The sequence below is a fragment of the Lagenorhynchus albirostris genome, chromosome 2 (assembly GCF_949774975.1).
Source record: "Lagenorhynchus albirostris chromosome 2, mLagAlb1.1, whole genome shotgun sequence".
Taxonomy (NCBI): domain Eukaryota; kingdom Metazoa; phylum Chordata; class Mammalia; order Artiodactyla; family Delphinidae; genus Lagenorhynchus; species Lagenorhynchus albirostris.
The window spans coordinates 176,215,262-176,241,247 of NC_083096.1; the positions used below are offsets into that span (position 1 = coordinate 176,215,262).

At 48.3% G+C, this 25,986-nt stretch overlaps 1 protein-coding gene across 1 annotated transcript in view; it reads left to right on the top strand.

The window, feature by feature from the left end:
- LRRC38 (leucine rich repeat containing 38) overlaps positions 1 to 24,363 on the top strand; it is a 34,946-nt gene extending 10,583 nt beyond the window's left edge. Inside the window, exon 2 of the mRNA XM_060141974.1 lies at positions 22,893 to 24,363. Within this exon, the coding sequence (XP_059997957.1) occupies positions 22,893 to 23,146 (254 nt within the window). The 3' untranslated portion in view covers positions 23,147 to 24,363. The remainder of the gene's footprint in view (positions 1 to 22,892) is intronic.
- The last annotated feature ends 1,623 nt before the right edge of the window (positions 24,364 to 25,986 follow it).

Consider the following 25,986-nt stretch of genomic DNA (forward strand, 5'->3'; position numbering starts at 1 on the left):
ATTTATCACAAGAATTTAATGCTTAGGGGAGATTTTTTTTTAATTTATTTATTTATTTTTGGCTGTGTTGGGTCTTCGTTTCTGTGCGAGGGCTTTCTCTAGTTGCGGCAAGTAGGATCCACTCTTCATCGTGGTGCGCGGGCCTCTCACTATCGCGGCCTGTCTTGTTGCGGAGCACAGGCTCCAGACACGCAGGCTCAGTAGTTGTGGCTCACGGGCCCAGCTGCTCCGCGGCATGTGGGATCTTCCCAGACCAGGGCTGGAACCCGTGTCCCCTGCATTGGCAGGCAGATTCTCAACCACTGCGCCACCAGGGAAGCCCCAGAATAACTGTCTTGAAGGAAGTTTTCTACTCACACATCTCTAGAAATAGGAAGAGTGGAAGCCATGCAGGGCCACACGGGGAAGCACTAGGGATGGTCAGGAGACAGAAGGAATGAAAGGAAAAACAGGTGAGAGTCTTTATTGTGGTTTTTGCAGGAAGGAATGGGCATGGCAGGGTAAGCAGAGGAGGCAGGTTAAAGGTTGGCTAGTTTGAATAATTTCAGGAGGCTCTGGCTAAAAGGGTGATCCTTAGCTGTCGTGTACCTGGCCCTGTGGTGATTTAGGGCAGGGAGATAGTGTCTCGGACTGCAAGAACCTGATAAAAGGAGGTGGGTGCGGTATGGACTTGGGTTGGTAGCTTTGCATGTCAAGGGTGTGCTCACTGGTGAGGGTTTACTGTCTCTAGGAGCTGGCCAACCCCGGGAGGGACATCCATCCCCGGTGGCAAGGCCCCAAGATGCCAAAGCTATATAAAATATAGAATGTAAAAATCATGATTAATACAAGGGTCATTGCAGATATAATTGAGTAGGATGAGATCGTTAGGGTGCACCCTAATCCAGTGTGACTGGTGTCCTTAGAAAAAAGAGGAGGTTTGAACACAGATGGGCGCAGAAAAAAACACCAGATGAAGGTGAAGTTTGAGCTCAGTGATGCCTTTACAAGCCAAGGAACGCCAAAAATTGCAAACAAACCACCAGATGCTAGGAGAGGGGAAGCAGCCTCTCTCACAGCGCTCAGCAGGAAGCAGCCCTGCCCACACCTCGGTCTCAGACCTCTAGACTTCAGAACTATGAGACAATACATTTCTGTTGTAAAGCCCCCAGTCTGTGGTGCTGTGTTACGGCAGCCCTGGGACGATACTGCAGGGGATAACGATAAACACCCTCCTTGCCAGAGGCAGGGGGATGGATTCGGTAGCCTCCAAAATGGCATCCAGCCCTTGGATTTTATGACGTCAAGAACCAGTTGCTTCACTTCCTTTGCATGTGGGAAAATAAGGTTCTAAAGGAACAAATCGGGCGCTTGTCTATGTGGCTGAGGGCTGTCCCTGCTTCCTGCCCTGAGCAGGCTTCTCCCATTGGCTCCATTTATTGCGTGTCTACTATGTTCCAGGCACTGAGCTAAGCACTCTAGGGCAGCTCCACCCAGTAGGAATAGGATTCAAAGCACGTCTAGAATTTTAAACTTGCTAGTAGCCACATTTAAGTAAATCAAACGAGTAGGTGAAATGAATTTCAGTATTTTATTTAATCCAGCGCATCCAAAATGCTATTCTTTCAACTTATCAATAGAAAACTCATTCATGAGATACTTTTCCATTCTTTGTTTCGTACAAAGTCTTCAAAATCTGGGTGTGTTTTATACTCACAGCACATCTAAGTCCAGAATGGCCGTGATCAAGTTCTCAACATGTGGCTGGTGGCTACTGTAGTGGACAGTGTAGCTCTAAGTCTATGGGTGTCTTCCAAAGAGGTCAGTGCCAGGCGCACCCCATTTTACAGGTGAGAACTCCAAGGCACAGACAGGTTAATGTAACTTGGCCAAGGTCACCAGCCAAGAAGTGATAGAGGGAGGGATGAGCCAGGGTCTTTGTCACCAACCATTGCATGGCTTCTTAAATATCATGTCAGAACCAGGTCCTTTATCCGCAAGCCCACCCTCTCAGGTCCACAGCTCCTGCTTTAGGTGCAGAACGAAACTTAGTCTTGCCAACTCAGAACCTTGACTTGGAGGAAATCAAAGCTGACGAACATATTAGTGGAAACCAGAGTAGACTGAACACCTGTTGAAAGCAAGTTCAGCTCCTACTTTCTGCTCTTCTGAGAGCTTTATCTGGAACAATGACCCCTCCCTGCTTGCCAGAAAGATATCAAGTCATGTCCTTCCTCTGCTCAGAACTCTTCAGTAACTCCCATGTCACTGAGATTAGAAGCCAAGGTTCTTCCAGGGGCTTCTAAGCAGCCCCCCACCCCCATGATCTGACCTCCTCCTTTCTTTCTGGCCTAATTTCCTACGACTCCCCTTTCATTCACTCTGATCCAGGCACCCAGACCCCTTATTGTTCCCCCAACACACCAGGCATATTTCAACCCCAGGGCCTTTGCACTTGCTGCTCCCTCCACCTGGAGCACCCTTTCCTGATGTCGACATGACTTTCTCCCTCATTCCTTTTAGCTGCTTGCTCAAATACCATTTTCTCACCAAGCCTTTCCTCCCAGCCCCACTGAATCCTGCGACCCGCCGCTTCCAGCTCTCCTTCCCTCCGCACTTTGCTTCTCTTTCTCCATAACACCTGTCACCATCTGCTGCATAATACATATTACTGATTTACTCGTGGTCTGTCTGGTTCCCCTCACTAAATTGTAGTCACAAATGATTTTTTCACTGTTTTTACCTCAGAGCTGGCCTATATTAGGTGCTCGATATGTATTTGTTGACTGAATGAATGACTCAGTGATGGATGCTAACACAAGGCAAAGGGGAGGAGGTCGGAGACGAGGTGGCCTCCAGAACCACCCCCCTTGCTTAGAGAAAACAGTTTGGTAAACTAACTCTCAGCAAAGTGGTAGTGACTTGAGGGCTAACCAGGAATAAATACAGTAAAGGCAGAAGGAGGGGACCGCTGCTCACTGTGGAGGCACAGTCTGTGTAGAATTTCAGATGCGGGGAGGCCTGGAGGGAAGGTCAGAGCCCCCAGGCCTCACCAAACTGCAGCTTGTAAGCAGTTACCTGGGCTTCCTGTCTGTTGGAAATTGCCAGAGACTCTTTGTATTTGGAGAATAAGACCATATTGACATAGGAATATGGATGTTTATCTAAGGACAGACGTGGAAGGACATAGCCCCTGTCTCCTGATGTCTGAGGAGCTGTCACTGAATGTGAGCAACTTGTTTTGGCCTCTGAAGATGGACCCATGGTTACGAACTACAAGGACACTGATTGTGACACTCTATGAGGAGGGACCACCAGCTGTTGGGCTCCGTGAATGGCCCCGAATTATTGTGATCTCTGTTTCCATCCTTACACCTCCTCTCTGACTCTGACCTTCCTCCCTCTTATAAGGACCCTTGTGACTACATTGGAGCCACCTGGACAGTCCATACCCTGAACTTAATCATATCTTCAAAGGTAACATTTTCTCAGATTCCAGGAATTAGGACGTGGTCATTTGGGGGGCATTTTTCTGTCACCACGGGGAAGTAACTTCACTTCCCCAGGGCGGTTTCTCCACCTGTGAAAGGAGAGGGTCAGATAACGATGCATCCTCTCCACCTGCACACATTGTTTCTAACGACGCCCCCCCACAAACGCCGTACCCTGAAGTCACTTCCCAACAGCCCACAACTCTGGCTCCAGTGACAGCAGTTGCCACAGTGCCAGGACCCGCTGAAAACTGCAGGGTGAAGGTGTCCGCCCCCGGGATCCTGGGGCTCCCCCTGGTCCCCGCTGCCAGAGGAAGCATAAATGTAAAAAAAAAAAAAAAACCAGCCTGGTTCCTGACTTCCCAGAAAAATCAGAATTTCTGTGTTGGTAAATTGTTTCGGAGCCATCCGGGGCATAGAGAGAGCTTTATGGGTTGAGAGGGAAGTACCAGCACTCGTGGGAAGACGTCCTGGAGTGGTCGTCACGAGCAGCACAGATGGGGCAGCCACCAGGTCACTCCAGAGAGAGGCAGGTAAGTGAAGTCCAACCCATGACCCATATGTGAGTGAGCCTGACCAAGACTGAGGACACCGTGGTGTCGTGGCGAGAGGATGGGCTGTGATGACAGCCAGGCCTGCCCTTAAGTCCAGACCCTCCCAGACGACTTGTATGACTTCGGGTGAGTCACACGGCTTCTTAGAGCCCCGGTCTCTGCATCTAAAACCTACCCCGCATTTGCACCCATGTTCGTAGCAGCACTATTCCCAATAGCCAAAAGGTGAGAGCAACACAGGTGTCCATCGGTGGATGAATGATAAACAAAATGTGGTCCATGCATACAACAGAATATTATTTAGCCTTAAAAGGAGGGAAATTCTGACACACACTACAACATGGATGAACCTGAGAACATGATGCTAAGTGAAAGAGGCCAGTCATAAAAGGACAAATACTGTATGATCCCACTTATCTGAGGCACCTTGGAAGAGGCAAATTTCACAGACACAGAACTGTGGTTGCCAGCGTCTGGGAGGACGGAAGAATGGAGGGTTAGTGTTTAATGGGAACAGGGATTTAGTTCTGCAGAATGAAAAGAGCTCTAGAGATGGACGGTGGTGATAGTGGCACAACAATGTGAATGTACTTTATGCCACAGAACTGCATGCTTAAAAATTGTTAAGATGGCAAATTTTACCACAAAATTTAAATTAGAAAAATGGGGCTACAAAAAAAAATACTCCAAAGCAGGCATCCCAGCCTCGGCATCATGGGCATTATGGGCTGGCTAATTCTTCGCCTTGGGGGTCACCCTGGCACCGTTGGCTAGTAACATCCCTTCTTCTACCCAGTAGATGCCAGTAGCACCCCACCTAGTGTGAGAACCAAAGATATCTCCAGACATCGTCAAATGCCCACTGAGGGGCAAGATCACCCCCAGATGAGAACCACTCTTCAAAAGGGCTGTGGAGAAAGAGGATTAAATGACACGGTAATGGGGAAGTACTTCTCATAGTTCCTGGCAAACGATGAGTTTCAATAAATATGACTTCCCCATAGAACGTCACCTCCACAGTGAAATCTGAGGGGGCCCGCTTAACACACACACCCCTCCTCACCCCCGGGACCGCTTCTTCCAGCTGGCCAGTGAGTCCGCTGACAGAGATTAACTTGGGACACTGGGTGCTAAGCGGGGCAGGTCTAAGGAGGGAGGCCCAGTGGGGGACTCTGAGCAGTATAGAGCATCAATCACCATGAGTAGTGGGAGGTACCAGGCTCACGAGGCCAGTCTTAGACTTCCTCATGCGGGCCTTGCCGGAAGGTTCTAACCAGTTCATCAGTTATAATAACTAGACACAGGTTGGTATCCTCAGCCCAGGGCCCAACTTGTAACAAATGTCTGTGATGGATGATGGAGGTGGCAGCCCTGGTGGTGATGGTGGTAGAAATACTGGAGGTGGGCATCAGGGTGGAGATGGCGGACGTGGGGAGGTGGGCATCAGGGTGGAGATGGCGGACATGGGGAGGTGGGCATCAGGGTGGAGATGGCGGACATGGGGAAGTAGAGAAGGTGGACATGGGAAGGTGGACATCAGGGTGGAGATGGCGGACATGGGGAGGTGGGCATCAGGGTGGAGATGGCGGACATGGGGCGGTAGAGAAGGTGGACATGGGGAGGTGGACATCAGGGTGGAGATGGCGGACGTGGGGAGGTGGGCATCAGGGTGGACGTGGTGGACATGGGTGAGGTAGAGAAGGTGGACATGGGGAGGTGGTCCTCAGGGTGGAGGTGGAGGACATGGGGGAGTGGGCATCATTTTGGAAATGGTGGACTTGGCCAAAGTGGGCATCACGGCAGAGATGGTGGATATAGGAATGGTGGTGGTCAAGTTGATGGCAAGTGGTGGTGATAGTGGAAATGCTTGCAAGCTTCCCAGAGAATAAAAGTGTAAGCTGTCAGGATCATCTCTGCTCATTTCTTACCGGGGGAGGACAGTCTGGGCAAACCGCATTGTGAGTCAGTCAGTTTTCCATGCTTGTGTGTGTGACTAATGTCAGTGTCCTGAGGTTCGGGGTGGGAGTCAGGCTGGAGTGGAGGACAGCAGACACAAGTCTCAACCCTGGTGCAGGATCCACTCTTCCGTGCTGCCCCTTCTACAGGACATGCTCTGCGGAGCCAGAACCAAGCAGGAGCCCTTGACCCAAAACTGCAGCTGCGTCTTCCTCTAGTAGAAATCAGCTGATTACTTAATCAGATGAAGTGTCTGCCGGCTGATACGGTGAGAAGTGGGAATTTTCCCCTATGTGGTGATACTTAATGAAGGTGGTGGTAGGGAGCAAAGGTCAGCACTGTGAAACATGAGAGCTGGTGTTCCCCGGCATCGTGCTCCCCAGAAGCATGAGCAAGCCCTGCCTGCCATCTGCGACGCCCCCTCGTGCAGTCTTCCCGTGTAACACGCAGTGGCTGCAGCAAGGGCCACAGCACATGCAACTCCAGGCGCTTGTGGTGAGCTAAGAACCTGAGCTAAGAACCTCAAAAGAGTGCTAAACGGGGAGTCAGGAGACCTGGGTTCTGTCCAGACTCCATGTGACCTTAGACAAGTTGCCTAACTTCTCTGGGCCTCTCATCTGTAAAGTAAAGGAGAGAGGTTGGGGAGGGGCACCTTCAAGTCTAACTCTGTATGATGCTATGACGTCAGAGGCTGAAAGTCCGGCTGTGCATGTAAAAGAACCAAAGCTGCTGCTTTTTCCTGGTCCTTTGGGTTTGGGTTCTGGAAGGCTGGCAGGGAGGGCCTGGCTGGGTGTTTCACCAGCCCAGGCCGAGCCCTCTTACTCCAATGAGCAGAAGAGGAGAGTGGAAGAGGCAGTGGAGAACTCTGGCCAAGGCCAATGGGACCGACAGCAGTGGTCCTGGACAATGTCCTTCCTCCCGGCTGTGGGACAGGGAACCCCCTTCCCTGGGAGCTGTAGCGCCAGCAGTGAGCTGGGTGGAGGGGATCAGCCTGACTCTCTCGCCAGTGTTTCTTCTCATCAGGGCCGTCTCGTACCTTGGTAAGCCTTGCGAAGCTCTTAGCACAGGCCTTGGGCAGGCACTTTACAGAAAAACAGCTCCAAGTGGGTGGTGAGCACACCATACAATGGTCAGCTCTCCTGGTAATCAGGGAAATGCAAATTCAATCACCAGTGTGCACTTTTATGGCTTATCAGGTTGGCAAAGATGAAAAAGTGACAAAATCCATTGTGGGCGTGAGTTCGGGGACTCTCACACAACCTCCAACTTGGCAGAATGTGTCTTGGGGAAATAATTTAAAACGTGTACGCGGTACTCATAGCAGCTTTGCTTCTAGTAAGAAAAAAACTGGAAACATTCAGTGATTGGGCAAGTAAATCATGGCTCATCTGCGTAATAAAATACACTGTAGCCATTACAAATGATGTTTGATAATTATACTGGTGGAATGAAAGATGTTCCCAGAACGGTTATCCACCAGAGTGGCGGAGTGTATTTCTACTCCGGGGAGTACGTGCACACACAGAAGAAAAAAATCTAGCAAGGTGTAAGCCAGTGTGTTAAACATGTATTTGTGAGTTCTTTTATCCCGCTTCTTTTTGTTTACTTCTATTGTTTCAGTGTATACAGAGGCTTTGCATAATAAGTGGAATTAGGAAAGCAAAAATATATTTTTAATGACAAAAAGCACTTAGTGGCAGTTCCCGAGAGGCCAGATCAGGGGAAAGGCCTGGCTGCAGGCCTGTTTGTTGGCATGGGCGAGAGATAAATCTTACTCTGCCTTCTGCTGTGTCACCATCTATTTCGGGAGAGTGGCAGCAATTCACGCTCTCCGGCTCAGGTGTCAGCTGCTGGGGAGATGTCATCAGTCAAGGGCAGAGGACCAGGAAGGGCGGCAGCAGGCAGGGAGCCAAGCCACCCTGCACGAGGAATGGCCCATCTCTTCGGAGTTGCCTGGTGGAAAAGAAGGAGGTGCTTCTGAAGCAAAGGAGCAGTGAACCACATTCCGCCTGGACCCAAACGAGCCAGAGCCCACTTTGTTTTAGTGGAAGGTCAGTCTGTGTTGAAGGAAGACCCCTAACAAGACAGAAGGTAGGAACTCAGCTTCCCATCAGTCGTGCCTGTTCCCTGAGTTGTCTCCCTAGGAGGGGAGATGGGTTGCACAGAATCAATTGCACTTCCTCCAGAGCCTGGAACCGCCAAACACGTGGTTTTGTGGGACAGCAGGGCAGAGTGAGATGATTTGTGACTGTGGAACAGGGGCTGACCTGACTCTGTTTTCATATAATCCATTGGTTATTGGGCCTCTTGACTGTAAACAACAGAAGCCAACTCTGGTTGATGTAAGCAAGAAAAGGACTCATTGCAGGTACGTCAGGTAATTCACAGAACTGAAGAGAAAGCTGGGGAAGCAGGCTCAGAAAAGAATGAGGCAGCCCTGGGAGTCTGGAAAGGAAAAACCAGTTGAGGAGTTCTCCAGGGCGGGGCTGCTGGATTGAACGGGCTCTGGCCATATTTTTTGGTCAGTCCACTCAAGTTTCAGTGTATTGGGACAGAGAGACTCTGGTGAGGGGCCATGCATTTGAAGAAAGTCTCACTAAGACGTACCCATGGGGTGAGAGGTGATTGCCCAAAATGAAATCTGGGAGCGGACTCCAAATGAGGAGAGATGGAGGTGAGAAGCTGAAGGATGACAAATGACTGTTACACATAAGACACCTGGACTGGGTTGAATTGCATCCTTCAAAGGGATATGTCCAAGCCCTAATGCCTGGAACCTATGAAGGTGACCTTATTTGGAAAAAGAGTCTGTCCATATAACTGAGTTAAGGATCTCGAGGTGAGATCATCCTGGATTTAGGATGGGCCCTAAATCCAATGACAGCTGTCCTTGTAAGAGAAAGAGAGAGATGTGAAAGAGATACAGAGCAGAAAGCCACATGACGACAGAGGCAGAGATCCGAGTGATGCTCCCACAAGCCAAGGAATGCCACGAGCCACCAGGAGCTGGAAGAGGCCAGGAAGGATTCTCCCCTCGAGCCCTCAGAGGGAGCCTGGCCCTCGGGCACTTTAATTTTGGACTTCCGGCCTCAGCAACTACGAGAGAACGAATTTGTCTCAAGCCACCTGGTTTGTGATAATTTGTTACCGCAGTCCTAGGAAATACGACAACACCCAGACCCTTTAGAATGACCTCTCCCCGCGGAGTACTCTGGGCTTGGGCCACCACTGGAGGTGACGTGGGTTCCAAACTGGGTTTACAAGTTTCCTGGGCAGCTTTGGCTTAAGTCTGTGACTCACTGGGTCTCAGTATCCCCACAATAACTTGTGCAAGCATTTTTAAGACAATAGGGGAGGGTAACGGCTAACAGCATAGGCTCTGGAGTCAGACCGCCTGACTCCAAATCCTGGCTCCATCATTTCTCAGCCAGAGAACCGGAAGCAGGTAACAGAAGTAGCATTCAGCTTCTTTGTCTGCTGACCGGGGTCACTATAGTACTAGCCACAGAGCTTGTTTTATGGATTAGAGGAGTGTAGACAGTGCAATGCTTAGAAGACTACCCAGCATGTGGTAAGGCTGCAGGGGGTTATAGCTGATTTGCCCTCACTGTTTGCAGAGTTACTTTGTTCTGCTCCATCTGTGTCCAAAGAGCAGTGAATGTTTCCACCTCCCAAGAGGGAAAAGCATGGGAGAAATATATACAGCTTCTTCTTCGTCCTAGTGAGCTGCAAGGTGTATGGCGATGGATTTAGCGTAAAGGACTTCTGTCCTGCAAGGGAGGGACCTGTGCTTGTCCAGCACCATCAGCCATTAGGTGGGATGGACTGTCTGTTTGGGGAGGTGGTCTAGGAACCCCTCTGTGGCCATGCAACTAAGCCACGCTCTCCAATCCTGTCTTTATTCATACATCATTCAAAAATACTTTTGAAAGTTCTAGGTACTGGGAATACAGCAGGGAACAAAACCAAAAGCCCGACCTCCCAGAGCTGACAATTGAGTGGAGAGGGGCAGGGAAGCAGGAAATAAACAGATAGATACACATATACCATGTCAGGTGGTCCCATAGAGAAAAATAAAGCCAGGTACAGGGGATGGGGAGTGATCGTGGGGCTGGGGAGAGCATCTCTGATAAAGTGACATCTGAACAGAGACCTTAAGGAAGTGGAGTGAGCCAGGCAGAGGGAACAGGTGCAAAGGCCCTGAGGTAGGCCTGTGCATGGGGTGTCTGAGGAATGGCAAGCAAGGTGGAGTGAGGGGTTTGCGGGAACAGTGGTAGGGATCGTGGATTTCACTTTGGGAAATAGGAGGAGCCTTAGTGGCGGTGGTGGTAGGAGGTGTTGAGCAGGAGAATGATGGGATATAAGTTTTTCTGTAAAAGTCTCATTCTGGCTGCTGCAGGGAGAATTGGGGCTGCCAGTAGGGTAGACACAGGAAGACAGCATAGGCTCCTGCAGTTTCATCAGTAACAAAACTGATGTTCTCACCTATTTCCCCTGAGTCCTGTGTCTCTCAATCATTCAGTTCTAAACTCAGGGCGGGAACTGAGTTATCTATTGAACCCACCAGCTATTACTAGTATTATTTCAGAAATCATATGTAGTAAATAGGAAGTGGTCTCCGCATCTCGGATGCACTTCACTGAAGAAGACAGAGAAATCACAAAAGTTGATAGCTCCCAGCATTTTTGCCAGTAAAGAACCTATTGTATTAATGTTTCCAGACCCTGAGTTTGAAAGATTTTGTCTACCAAATTGCATGTTCGAGTAAATAGCCCCTGAGGCCTTCTCACAGACAAGTGACTGATTGGCCTTTTGGCAACTAGTCCTTGCTTACAGAGCCCCAGCCCACCTGCAGGACCCCGGCTGGGAGCCATGCACGAGGATCCTTCTCACCCAGGTATTTCTGAGTTGTTTTAGATTTTCCCAGCTTTCCTGATGTTCGTGTGCTGTGTGTCAGACCCTGAGCTGGCGGCTGTGTCTGCAGATGGGAGAGACACAGGCCGCCCCGTGGAGGAGTTGACTTTTGTGGAGGAGGCGTGGGGGGCCAGGAAGGGAGGGGTCTGATTCAGGGGAAGGGGGAGCACAGGAAACATTCAGGGCAGGCTTCCCAGAGGAGGTGTTTACTGGGTTGAGTTTTGAACAGGAGTTGGCAGACTTTCTATTAAGGGCTGGGTAGTAAATATTTTAGGCCTCGTGAGCCATAGAATCTCTTGCAACTACTCAAACTTACCATTGTAGCTCGAAAGCAGCCTTAGCTAATGTGTAAACCAGGGGGTCTGGCTGTGTTCCAGTAAGACTTTATTTACAAATACATGTGGGAGAGGGAAGGAAGGGCGATTTGGGCCTGGAGCTGTAGTTTGCAGGTGTACCTCTGGTCTTGAAGAATAAGGAAGTGGTCCCCGGGCTCTTGTTCCAGGTGGGATAGAGAGTACGGAATATGACGATGCTTCCCAAATGTGGCCTTTTATCAGGGGTCATTTTTTTCCAGGCAAAATGAGAGCAATGAGGGCACTGTGGTGAGTGTTTTTTAAGGCCAGTGTATTAACTGATTTGCTGTTATCCTGCCTTTCTTAACTTTAATGATGTACCAATGTTCTCTTTTATAAAATGATGATGGCGTGTGTGTGTTTAATGTCCTGAGAAGAATTATCAGCTGTAGCCCTGTGTCAGTCTCCTCTATTTCTTATTTTAATTAATTAATTAATTAATTTATTATTTTTTGCGGTACGCAGGCCTCTCACTGTTGTGGCCTCTCCTGCTGTGGAGCACAGGCTCCGGACGCGCAGGCTCAGCGGCCATGGCTCACGGGCCCAGCCTCTCCGTGGCATGCGGGATCCTCCCGGACCGGGGCACGAACCTGTGTCCCCTGCATCAGCAGGCGGACTCTCAACCACTGCGCCACCAGGGAAGCCCTATTTCTTATTTGAAAAAATTTTTGTACCATTATGTAAAAGTCAAAAGCCGGAGGATCATAGCTGTAGACTCTAGGCTTCCGAGAGATCTTAGTCACAGGCGGGTGGTCTTACCCTAAACTTATGCCCATGCCTTGCAGTCCCTGGCTGCCTCTGGGATGCAGGACAGGCAGAAACACTGCCCCAGGGGGTTACAAACTCACATGCCTGCACAGGGGCCAGCAGGTGACATGAATGAGTGAGCAGGCTCACAGCATGTGTCCTGTCGCATTAGGGCGGCCTGACAGTTGTCTCCATGTGACAACATTGCCTTATCTGCTGATTTGAATGTTTTTTTAGATTCTTAAGATAAAAGACCACTATTGTTGCTTTGACAAAAAATAAAAAAATCTTTTGCAATCTGAGCCTGGCTCAGCGGTTGCCATCCTTTAATCTCTTAATCCAGATTCTCAGATCCTGGCCATGACGTGCTCCGTCGACTCCACACGCAGCCACTGGACATCAGCCAGTGGCAGCCATTTGGGAAGATATTGTATTTGGGGGTCGCTATTCTAGCCCAGGAGGGCGCCTCTAATGTCATTCTCACCCACACTTCCAGATTCCATCCGGGCCTCTTGCCTGCAATGCCTTTCTCATTCCTCCCCAGGAATCCCCTGAACTCAAAGGTATGTGTTCATTCCATAAATATGGATGAGTATTACCAGACCTTCCACACACCCTGGCTCTTCATTCTCTGAATTTGTAGAGCCCAAAGTCGAGTCTCAACCATATATTGTCTTCCTTCCCCATTGCTTGATGTATTTTAGTTTGGGCTCCTCTGTCAGATTATAAACTTCCTGAGGCTGAGGATGTCACTTTCTTCAGCGTTACAGACAACATAGAGTGACGGGAAAAACACAGGCTTTGGAGTAAAACAAAGTGAGAGGATAGTTTGAATTTGGGCTTCCCTATTTAACAGTACGTGAATTGCCAAAGATTTCTGAGACCCGCTTCCTCAGCTATGAATTGAGGATAATGCCGCTCACCTCCCAGTTGGAGGTCAACTGTAAATGACGTGTGTTAAGGGGTGTGCACTGCATCAGAACGTAACAGGTGCTCAATAAATGCTACCCACCCCCTGCACACACATTCTTCCCAGTTTAGGGCGTGGATGAAGGCGCGGGAAGTAGTAAGTGAATATACTGGATTGAGAGATATGCCTAGTCTTCCTTTTCAGAAATCTGCCCAGTGTGCCTCTGGGTCCCCCCCAGGGTTTCTCAGCCCTGTTTTCTACCCAGGTTTGACTTACCTGGGACCAACCTTTTGCAACATGGCTGCTAATCCTTGATGAAATGCCCCATGCAGGCTGTTTAGGAGACTATGGCCTTCATTTAAAAAGAAGGAGCAGGCCAATAAACACATGAAAGGATGCTGGATATCACTAGTCAGTAGAGAAATGCAAATCAAAACCACCAGGAAAATGAATACTACTTCACTTCCATTAGGTTGGCCACTTTTTAAAATGTAAAATAACACGTGTGGGCAAGGATATAGAGAAATTGGAACCCTTGTGCACTGTTTTTGTTTTTTTAATATTTATTTATTTATTTATTTTTATTTGGTTGTGCCGGGTCTTAGTTGTGGCAGGCGGGCTCCCTAGTTGCAGCTCCAGGGCTCCTTAGTTGCGGCTCACCAGCTCCTTAGTTGCAGCACGTGAGCTCCTTAGTTGCAGCAGGTGGGCTCCTTAGTTGTGGCTCCAGGGCTCCTTAGTAGATGCTCACCAGCTCCTTAGTTGCAGCACATGGGCTCCTTAGTTGCGGCAGGTGGGCTCCTTAACTGCGGTTCTTGGGCTCCTTAGATGCAGCTCGCCAGCTCCTTAGTTGCGGCACACAGGCTCCTTAGTTGTGACATGCAAACTCTTAGTTGCGGCATCTAGTTCCCCGACCAGGGATCGAACCCGGGCCCCCTGCATTGGGAGTGCAGAGTCTCATCCACTGCACTACCAAGGAAGGCCCCTCTTGTGCACTGTTTATGGGAGTATAAACTGTGTAGCCATAGCGGAAATCACTATGGTCGTTCATCAAAAAATGAAATGTAGAATTACAATATGATCCCTCAATTCCACTTCTCAGTTATGTACCTAAAAGAATTGAAAGCAGAGACTTCAACAAGTCTATTGTATGCCAAGGTTTATAGCAGCATTATTCACAATAGCCAAAAGGTGGAGACAACCCAAGTGCCCATCAGTAATGAATGGATAAACAAAATGTGGTGTCACCATACAATGGAATATTATTCAGCCTTAAAAAAGAAGGAACTTCTGGGGCTTCCCTGGTGGCGCAGTGGTTGAGAGTCCGCCTGCCGATGCACGGGACACGGGTTCGTGCCCCGGTTCGGGAAGATCCCACATGCTGTGGAGCGGCTGGGCCCGTGAGCCATGGCTGCTGAGCCTGCACGTCTGGAGCCTGCGCTCTGCAACGGGAGAGGCCACAACAGTGAGAGGCCCGCGTATCGCAAAAAAAAAAAAAAGAAGGAATTTCTGATACATGCTACAACATGGCTGGACCTCGCAGACATTATGCTAGATGAAATAAGCCAGTCACAAAATGACAAATATTGTATGATTCCACTTATATGATTAGGCAGTTCATGGAGACAGAAAGTAGGGAGTGGTTGCCAGGGGCTGGGAAAGAGGCAAGGGGAGTTACGGTTTAATGGGTACAGAGTTTGGGGGATGACAAAGTTTTGGAAATAAATAGTGGTGATGGTCATACATCATGGTATATGTACTTAATGCCAATGAATTTATACACTTAAAAATAGTTAAAATGATAACCATTATGTTATGCATATTTTACCAAAATTTTAAAATTGCAAAGGATAAGACAGAGAAGGAAAGGAAAGGGAGGAGGAGGAGGGAGGAGATGGAGGAAGAGCAGAGAAGGAGGCTCCACTGGCTCTGTAGTCAGGATGACTCTGGACATGCAGATCTTTCTGGCATTAAGGATCCTTAACGAGTTCCACCTCCCTATCTCAGATGTCTTGAGCAAGTAGAGGAAAGGAGAGTTTCATTTAAATTTCTGCCTCATCCTAATGTAATTAGAGAAGCATCTCTCCTGCTGCTGCTGCAAGTGTAGAGAGCACTGTGATGGCTGAGTTTATGTGTCAACTTGACTGGGTCGTGGGTCCCCTGATATTTGGTCAGACATTATTCTGGGTGTGTCTGTGAGGGTGTTTGGGGATGAAATTAACACTTGAATCAGTAGACTGAGTAAAGCAGATGACCCTTCCTAATGTGGGTGGACCTCATCCAATCAGTTAAAGGCCTGATTACAGCAAAAAGGCTGACCCTCCTTCGAGTAGGGGGGAACCCCTCCTGCATGACTGCCTAGGGCTGGGACATCAGTTCCTTCTTGCCTTCGGATAGAACGGTAACACTGGCCCTCCCTGTGTCCTGAGCCAGTGGGCATTCGTACTGTAACTATACCACCAGCTTTCCTGGGTCTCCAGCTTCCTGACTGCAGATCTTGGGGCTTGTCAGCTCCATAGTTCCATGAGCCAATTCCTTATAATAAGTATCTCCGTGTATACTCATCCTATTGGTTCTGTTTCTTTGGAGAACCCTGACTAACAAAGCCACCCTCATCAGATACCAGGAGTCAGGCCTGCTCACAATTTGAAACCTTGAAAATCTGTATGATACTAACAGTGGCTTTTTCAAGCTTGAATGGTGGCCAGGCACCCTGGTAAGAGCTTTTCAGATATCCCCTCATTACATGCTCAGAGCATCATCACAAGGCACTGCTTGGGGAGACAGGACCTGGGCCAGGATCATAGGATATCAGGAGGTAGAGCCAGGGCCCCCCCGGAGGTCTGTTCGAACACTCACAGGATGGTTTCCCTCCACATCTGCACTTCACAGTACCCACAGAGCACTTCTCCTGACCAGGGAGAGGCTATGCCAGCACCTTGACCTTTCCAGGTCAGGGCCTGGGGACCAGGAGGGTTGCTGGAGAGTTCCAGAACATCTCTTTAAAAGACGATTGCAACAAAAAGAATGAAATACCTAGGAATAAACGTACCTAAGGAGACAAAAACCTGTATGCAGAAAATTATAAGACACTGATGAAAGAAATTAAAGATGACACAAACAGATGGAGAGATATACCATGTTCTTGGACTGGAAGAATCAACATTGTGAAAATGACTATACTACCCAAAGCAATCTACAGATTCAATGCAATCCCTATCAAACTACCACTGGCATTTTTCACAGAACTAGAACAAAAAATTGCACAATTTGTATGGAAACACAAAAGACCCCAAATAGCCAAAGAAATCTTGAGAAAGAAAAACGGAGCTGGAGGAATCAAGCTCCTGGACTTCAGAATATACTACAAAGCTACAGAAATCCAGAGAGTATGGTACTGGCACAAAAACAGAAATATAGATCAGTGGAACAGGATAGAAAGCCCAGAGATAAACCCACGCACATATGGTCAACTAATCTATGACAAAGGAGGCAAGAACATACAATGGAGAAAAGACAGCCTCTTCAATAAGTGGTGCTGGGAAAACTGGACAGCTACATGTAAAAGAATGAACTTAGAACGCTCCCTAACACCATACACAAAAATAAGCTCCAAATGGATTAAAGACCTAAATATAAGGCCAGACACTATAAAACTCTTAGAGGAGAACATAGGCAGAACACTCTATGACATAAATCACACCAAGATCCTTTTTGACCCACCTCCTAGAGAAATGGAAATAAAAACAAAAATAAACAAATGAGACCTAATGAAACTTAAAAGCTTTTGCACAGCAAAGGAAACCATAAACAAGACGAAAAGACAACCCTCAGAATGGGAGAAAATATTTGCAAATGAAGCAACTGACAAAGGATTAATCTCCAAAACTTATAAGCAGCTCATGCAGCTCAATATCAAAAAAACAAACAACGCAATCCAAAAATGGGCAGAAGACCTAAATAGGCATTTCTCCAAAGAAGATATACAGATTGCCTACAAACACATGAAAGGTTGCTCAACATCCCTAATCATTAGAGAAATGCAAGTCAAAACTACAGTGAGGTATCACCTCACACCCGTCAGAGTGGCCATCATGAAAAAATCTACAAACAATAAATGCTGGAGAGGGTGTGGAGAAAAGGGAACCCCTTGCACTGTTGGTGGGAATGTAAACTGATACAGCCACTATGGAGAACAGTATGGAGGTTCTTTAAAACACTTGAAATAGAACTACCATACGACCCAGCAATCCCACTACTGGGCATATACCCTGAAAAAGCCATAATTCAAAAAGAGTCATGCACGATGTTCATTGCAGCTCTATTTACAATAGCCTGGACATGGAAGCAACCTAAGTGTCCATCGACAGATGAATGGATAAAGAAGATGTGGCACATATATACAGTGGAATATTACTCAGCCATAAAAAGAAATGAAATTGAGTTATTTGTAGTGAGGTGGATGGACCTAGAGTCTGTCATACAGAGTGAAGTAAGTCAGAAAGAGAAAAACAAATACCATATGCTAACATATATATATGGAATCTAAAAAAAAAAAATGGTCATGAAGAACCTAGGAGCAGGACAGGAATAAAGACGTAGACCTACTAGAGAATGGACTTGAGGGCCCACAAGAGGGAAGGGTAAGCTCGGACAAAGTGAGAGAGTGGCATGGACATACATACACTACCAAATGTAAAATAGACAGATATTGGGAAGTGGCCACATAGCACAGGGCGATCAGCTCAGAGCTTTGTGACCACCTAGAGGGGTGGGATAGGGAGGGTGTGAGGGAGACTCAAGGGGGAGGAGATATGGGAACATATGTATATGTATAGCTGATTCACTTTGTTATAAAGCAGAAACTAACACACCATTGTAAAGCAATTATACTCCAATAAAGATGTTAAAAAAAAAAAAGAAAGAAAGGAATGCTCTACACCATAAAAAAAAAAAAAAAAAAAAAGCCGCTGCCTGGAGGAGGGAACTTGTTCTGAGGCCCTGGGTGGGGCTGGTTCAGCCTTAGGTCTCCCTGACAGGGAAAATGGGTGGGAGTGCATAGTGGCTGGTGTCAGTCTAGGCTCTGTCTGTTTCCTGGCAGTGTGGCCTTGGGCAAGTCACTTGACTTCCCTGTGTCTCAGTTTGAACATCTGTAAAGTGGGGATGACTAGAGGCTCCTCTTCGGGTTGGCCTGAGGATTCAGTGAGCTAATGTGTATAAAGCCCTAAGAGCAGGGCCTGGCACACATGAAGTGCCCCATAAATACTGGTTCTTGTTTACTATTCTTAACTCAGACAGCTGAGGAGGTGGGCTCAGAAAAGGAGGGAGAACATTCCAAATCAAGTAGGGACATCACATGGACTCCCCTCCTCCCCTCCACAGCTCATGACCAGCCATCCTCCCTCTGTCCCTCCGGGCCTCCCCCCAGAGACCCCTACCCCGCACTCTCCTCGCAACTTTTCTCCGGCTTTCACTGGACCTCTTGTGCGACTTCTCACTCTCTCTCCTAAAATATCACTATTTATGCTTGTGTCCTGCTGCCCCTATTAGACCTAAGTTCCTTGAGGCCAGGACTGTGTCTTCCTCTTTTTCTCTCCTCCCTCTTTCCCTCCCTCCCTCCCTCCCCCCCTTCCTGCCTTCTTTCTTTTGTCCTTTCTTTCTCTCTCTCCTTTCTTTTCTTTTCTTTTTTTGGTATCTAACATTAAGCTTTACCCATTTTGTTTAATGCATGAATTAAAAAACCATTTAACAACTAAATGTCTGCCTAGTAGCCAAGAGCAGCCCTGCCTTAGAAGCTTACCTACTTAGCTGAGCATTTCAGTCTAAAGCAGTGGTTCTCAACCAGGGAATTCTGTCTCCTTCCCCGACCTCCTCCTGGGGACATGTGGCACTGTCTGGAGACATTATTGATTGTCACACTGGGTGGGGATGCTACTGGCATCTCGTGGGTAGAGGACAGGGATAATGATAAACATTCTGCAGTATATAGGACAGCCTCCTACCTCAAAGAATTATCCAGGCCCGAATGTTGGTAGCGCTTGTTGGTCTAGAGTAGCTCCGGCAGGGGAGAAGAGGGGACCCCAAAGTCAGATTACTCCAACTCCTGAGTTCTGCAGTTGGCCTTGACTGTGTCCTTACAGCAGCCGGCAGTGGTGCCCTTGCCCCCCTCTGCTGGGTCCTGCTGACTCTCTTTTCTCTGCCCTTTGTGAGCTACGGAAACCCATTAAGTCAGTGTATCTTGTGATGACTCCATTGAGCGTGGGTCCAGAGCCTCCCACTCCTGGTGGGCTTGTGTGTGGGGTTTTTCAAGCAAGCCTGCTTCCTCTAGCCACAGAGAAATGTGATATGACAGTTTGTAAAAGTGTCGCTTTGTAAAAATGCCAGGCGTAATCTCAAGGCACAAAGAACACCGTAGAAATCAAAATCGACTTGAGGAGTCGTGGCCAGCAAAGGTTGGATTCAAATGGCAGGCTCTGTGGGCTCGTGTTGTTTTGTTGGGGTGGTGTTTGCCAGTTAAGACAGCTCATTGAAAAAATGACTTCTAGACCTTTTCTCTCTTTAATAACGACCTGTTACGTGTTTGAAAATGGCAAATATTATCTTCATTTTAGAAACTGCCTGAGCTTCATGTAGTCCAATGGTGTCCATCTTTTTTATTTTTGTAACATCTTTGGCTGGAGGGGAGGGGTGGGGTGGATGTTAAGAAGAGGCAGGTCAATTGATTTTCCTGCTTTTCCATTGAAAAAAATAATGTCTGCAAGGGAACCCCACAATAACTCTTCATAAAGCTCTCCTGTTCTGTTCAAATGCATTTAAAATGCTCAGAAGTAAACAAAAGCTTGGCTTAAGAAAAGAAATAGTCAAAAACGTAGTCAAGTGTAAACTGGAGAAATCTGCAGAGCTTTGGTCCAGCTAATTCCTTGGATATCTAAGGTAGGCATCCATTCAGGGAGAGGAGGGAACGTGAGTATGGTTGCTGAGCAACAGTTCCCATGGGGAGAAGAGCATCAGTGGGTTGGCTATAGACTGCATAAAAGATGGGTCAGGACAGACGGAAGGAGGAAGCTCAGTCATTCTTCCTCCACCTTCTGTTTCTGAGCTAGAAGGAAAGATACACAATAAAGACCCAAAGGGTGGTGGCAGGATTGCTGTGCAATTAGCAGGGCTGCTCTTTGCAGAACAGAAACCAGCTAATTATTGAGGTGTGAGGAATCATTCTGACTTTCAGATTATGCTAGATATGGGTTGAAGGCAGCTTTCTGAAACCAGGAAGCACTGAAAAAGAGAATAATTGAAGGTTTCCTGAGAACTGAAAGGACGCCAAAGATAAACAGAAATTGCAGGCAGGTGAGCTTAATGTCAAAACGGTGTCTTCACATCCCTGTGAAGCTGTGTTGCTGAAGGCAAGGTGTGTAAATTCTCTGTGCTTCAGTTTTCTCATTCATAAAATGGGTGTAATAATAGTTGTTGTGAGAATTAAGAGTTAATATGCATATAGAACTTAGAACAGTGTTTGCATGTAGTAAGTGCAATATGAATATTAGGTACTATTACTTTATTTTTCTCTCTTCTTCCAGATCAAAGACAGGTCTGACCTTTTTATGCATTTTAATATCATGCATTTTCTTATATTCGAAGTTCGTGAAATTATGACAGTAACTTGACTTTGTATGTAGTTCATATTGTATATCCATCAGGATGTGCAGATTATGCTTGATAACGAACAGTCTTTAGAGCTTAATACTGTGCCTTTTGTTCTTGTCCAGTGAGGATTGTTTTTAGTCTACTAGGGTTGCCATAACAAAATACCACAGATCGGGTGGCTTAAACAACAGAAATTTATTTTATCACAGTTCCAGAGGCTAGAAGTCCAAGATCAAGGTGTGTGCAGGCTTGGTTTCTGCTGAGGCCTGTTTTCCTGGCTTGCAGATGGCCACCTTCTCGCTGTTTCTTCACATGGCCCTTCCTCTGTGCACACACAGAGAGAAAGAGAGAGCTCTCTGTTATCTCTTCCTCTTCTTATAAAGACACCAGTCCTATTGATCAGGGCCCCACCCTTATGACCCCATTTAACCTTAATTACCTCCCTAGAGACCCTATGTCCAAATATAGTCACATTGGAGGTTAGGGCTTCAACATATGAATTTGGGGTGGGGGGAGATACAATCCAGCCCATAACAGGATTGGGGGTGGAGATGGGCCTTTCTTCATAGTATTTGTTTGAAGACTCCGGTTCTCAGGGGCTTCATCTCAGCACATGCCCATCTCTCCCGCCCCAGCTCTTGCTGAATGAACTCACTCTGATGCCCCAGCTGCACGGTTCCCCGAACTCCGAGTTCTTTGCCAGCTTCCTTCTTCTCTACCTGGACTGTTCTTCCATAACTGCTTCCATCTCATCCTTTAGACCTTAGTTGACACCCTATCTACAGATGGTCCTTTGTCCCAGGCAAGCCTCAGCTTTAGGCTCCTACGAGTAAGTAGAAGGGGTAAAATTCACCGGCCTGCAGTTCTCGTAGCTGCCCTCCCATTTCACTTGATGGTAGATGGGGTACCCCGAGGGGAACCGCTAACTGATAGAGGAGCAGTCATACAGTGGTATCTCTAAAATGCCATGAATCCATTACACTAGGAACATGTCCCTCACCCCCAGGTGACCGACAACTGCTGTCACCACCACTCCTCTTGGTGGCAGCCATGAGAAGACAGTGTTGGCTTCCTGTGCCCCGGCCCCTCTCTTCCTGGCTTTCCTCTCCAGCCTCACACCTGCTTTCTGTTCCTTTTGGAGGCACAGTGGCTGCAGGCCAGGTCTCTGGAGGCAATGGTTTGAGTTAGAGTCCAAGCTAGGCCACTTACTAGCTGTGCCACTTTGGACAAGTTACTTTACCTCTCTGAGCCTGTTTCCTCATCTGTAAAATGGGGATGATGGCAGGACCTATCTCACAGAGTTGTGAGGATTAAACTATTTCTGATGTGTGAAGTGCTTAGAACAGTGCCTGGCCCATGGTAAGCTCTAGATTGCATTTATTGTGTTGCTATGAAGCACTGTCTCAGCACATACCCAGATGTAACATTTTTTTTGACCTGTGGATTTGAAACTTCTTTTTAAATTAGCCAGACACTTTTCACATGAGATCTTAAAGGGAACCCCAATATATAAAACAGAGTTTACCAGGGCTCTTCTGGTTGTAGTGGGGTGGGTGTCCCAGGAACTCTCTCTCAAACCCCTCAGTCTCTCTCACCAACTAGAAGATAATGTTTCTCACGTGTGCCTCGTGGACCAGCGGCATCAGAATCACCTGGATTTTAAAAATGCAGAGGCTGGGGTCCCAGTGCAGCCTGCTGAATTGGATTCTCCAGGGGGCGGAGCCTGGGAATCTGGATTTCGGTATAGTCTTCAGGTGATTCTGAAGCACAGAGGAGCTCATGCAAGCATCATAACTACATATTTATTTTCCCCACTCTTGCCAAGGGAAAACCCTTCTAGGGTAGTGAGTGGAGTTTCTACAGCGCTACACTGATCCTCTGTTCAGTTTCTCCTGGGTGGCAGTGGAAAGGAGGCTGGCATTCTTCTTGGGAAGCTGCCTTACACACTGGAGGGTACTGCCATTGGTTGGCACCGCCCCTCCGCATCCCACAGCCTTGCCCTGCCCTCTGCCCCGAGGGCGCTGGGTATTACCAGATCTGGATTACGGTCTACAGAGTTTCTAAACCCTAAAAAGATTATGCTCCCTTCCATCACCACCTTGAGTGATTCAAAATCAAGAGTGCCACACCTTAAAGAAAGGGAGACCAGCACATTCTGGTTTCTTCCATGTGATTCCCCTGAGGCTTTTTGAAAACGTTTAAATTGCATTCAAGTCAACTTTTTCCCCCTTTTGTGTTTGGGGGCACGCGCCTGCTTTGCACCTGGTAAGCACTCACCTTGCTAACTTGTAGGCAATCCTGGGCTGCAGCCTAAACCTCTCTCTCGTTCTGCCTGCCTTTCTCACAGGCCTTGACGAAATCCAATGCTCCCTGCCCATGGAGAACAGGAGGATATTCCTGCAAGAGCTGTCGGAGGCCAGCTTCAGCGAGTGCAAGTTCAGCCTCTCGCTCACAGACCTGTTCATCATCATCTTCTCTGGCGTGGCTGTGTCCATCGCCGCCATCATCTCCAGCTTTTTTCTGGCCACCGTGGTGCAGTGCTTCCAGAGGTGCGCCCCCAACAAAGACACTGAGGACGAAGATGAGGATGAGGACGACTGAACCACCTGCACCCCCTCCTCGCTCTCCAGACCCCCAGCAGGTGGCGCTCCTCCGAGGGAAATGCTGAAAACGGAGAAGAATTGACCATCAGTGACCAGAGCAGCACCTGCTCTGAGCCTTGCCCCCGGGGCGCACCCGCTGAGACCGCTGATCTCAGAGTTTAGAATCCGCAGAGCGAAGGAGCCCAGGAAGGATTCCCCGAGGAGAGCCTGCCTCTCGGCTTGAGGTGCGTGTGGGGAGAAGATGACCGAGTCAGGTTTCAGAGGTGACAGCTGAAAACAGCACGGGGGATGTGAAGACTGGCAGCTCTCACCTGCAAAGATGACTTTGCGCCGTCCATTTCTCTGACCTGGACCGCAGAACCAGGCAGCTTCTCCTTCCTCCTGAGAGGCAGCAGCCTAGACAGTGGGGATTGGAGTTCAGGTCCGTCTCCACGGGAGTGGGACTTCTGCCCCTTCTGGAATGGGCTTCGGCCGCCTTAGGGTGTTACGCAGAGAACAGCCCCACATCTGGCTACAGTGGCACCGAGGAAAAAGCTAAGACCTGGCCAAAGGGTGTTTGTTGTTATATTTTGGTGAGCAGGTCAGGAAAACATGTGTTGACAGAACTCAAACCCCGATCCTTATCCTAAGAGGTAGCAACTGGTAAAGGAAGAACAGTCGTTTCTGCACAATTGTGATGGCCTCTGCTGAGAGCCACTCTTGCCTCTGAAGCACAGCAGTTGTTTCCATCTTGCCCCGCCACCTCCTTCAGCCTCGAGTCCCGCCTCGACTGAATAACGCGGTTCATTCTCTGTGCTGGCACCGTTCCAGACTTGTCGTCTCCAGAACTTGCGACAAACTTTCCTGGAGGCCAGGATTCCAAAAAGCAGGTTATATCGGACCAATAAAATGTTAAAAAAAGAAAACAACAAAAAAACCTGGGACTTGGCTTCTGTAGAGCCTCCATCAGTGGCCTTAGGGTGTGTGTGACATTCTTTGGAGCATAGGCTGTGACAGGCAGTGTTTTCCAGGATGTGGACTGCAGCACTTTGGTTCAGAGACAGTATGAAACAATGCCATGCACCCAGCAGGTTGATGCACGATGATGGGTATCGGCAGCGTCGGACCTTGCTGGGGGCTGACACTTAGACGAGGGGCTGGTGAGAAGCTCCTGGGATATTTGGGGAAGCATCTTTCCATTGTTTCCCATAATATATTCCTTATGTTTCTTCCTCATTGCTCTCTTGCATCTCTGCCTCCACAAAGAATTACTGAGTGCTTGCTAAGTGCCCTGGTCCAGGAATTGTGGGTACACCTTCCAGAAGGAAGGTGGGGCCCCAGCTCGCTTGGGCCTCAATAATCTTATGGGTAGAATATAAAAGAAACAGGTAAACAAAACTATAATTGTAGGTAGTGATAAGCGCCATGAAGGAAAGAAATGAGACCTTGTGACAGAGAGTAAGTGGGAGGAACCGGTCAAGAGTGGATGGATGGGTGTATTAGGCAGGGCTCTCTAGAGAAACAGGATCAATTGGAGCTCTGCGTATCCATCTATGTGCATTACAAGGAATTGGCTCGGGCAGTTATGGGAACTGAGAAGTCCCACAGTCTGCAGCCAGCCAGCTGGAGACCCAAGGAATGCTGGTGGTGCAGTTCTGGTCTGAGTCCAAAGGCCTGATAGCCAGGAGAGGCAATGGTTAAGTTCTAGTTTGAGGGCAGGAGAAAACTTAGGTCAAGTAGTCAGGCAGAGGGAGAGGAAGGAGAGAGAGAGAGAGAGGGAGAGAGAGAAATTCCTCCTTTCTCCGCCTTTTTGTTCTATTCAGGTCCTGATGGATTCGGTGCTGCCCACCCACTTTGGGGAGGGGCATCCGCTTTACTCAGTCTACAGATTCAAATCCTAATCTCATCCAGAAACAGCCTCACAGACACACCCAGAAAGAATGTTTAACCAAATAACTGGCACCCTATGACCCAGTCAAATTGATGCATAAAATCAGCTGTCACTCGGGGGCCTCTGATTGGGTCGTTTTGAGCTGAATCCTGCCTCCTTCTCCCACCTCCTTGCTTCCCTCTCCCCTTCTCTCCTTTCCTCCTCTTCCACTCTCTGTCTCTACTCTTCTTTCTCCTCTTCACCCTCAAGGAGACTCCCGGTCACCTTTCTAGCCCCCAGCATTGCTGGCTCCAGCGGAGGAGACCCCTGGCTCAGAGGGGCTGTCTTCTCAGAGTCGCTGGGCAAATGGAGAAGTGGGCCAGCATCTTCCCGATTCCATGGCAACCTCCGTGGGCCCCACCCTCAGTGCAGGTAACGCTTCCATTGAGGAAACAATATAGACAAACAAAATGGTCATCACGAACCGTTAGGTGCTGCTCGAATTCCTGTCGAAAGGTTCCAGCCATCATTTGTACCTTATTGTGAATGAAGGTTCCTGGAGACAGTTTTCAGTCAGGAGAGAGAACTGCACTGATGGGCCATCATAGGGGAGATAGAAAAGACCATGGAGTAGGGGGCCGAGTGCTCAGAGGACACGAAACAATCTAACACCAGCACCTCCCCAGCCTGGCCACAGACTCAGCTGAGACTTGTGCGGGGTTGGAATTACGGTCTGTCATCACAGTCTCCAATCGCCATTCCCGGGAGCATCCTACCAGGGACACAACTAAAGGCCCTGGATCCAACTGGGCCCCCACCGAAGGCACACTGTGTTTTTCCCAGAATCCTAGGGAGGTGATACCCCAAGTTGTGGAAACTGCACTAGACCCTTGTTATGATAGGTTCTGATAGATGAATTCCCTCTTAATAAGTCTATTTTAATCCTTCGGTCCACTTCAAGTGGTTCATTGTGGTCAGCAGGCTCAGCT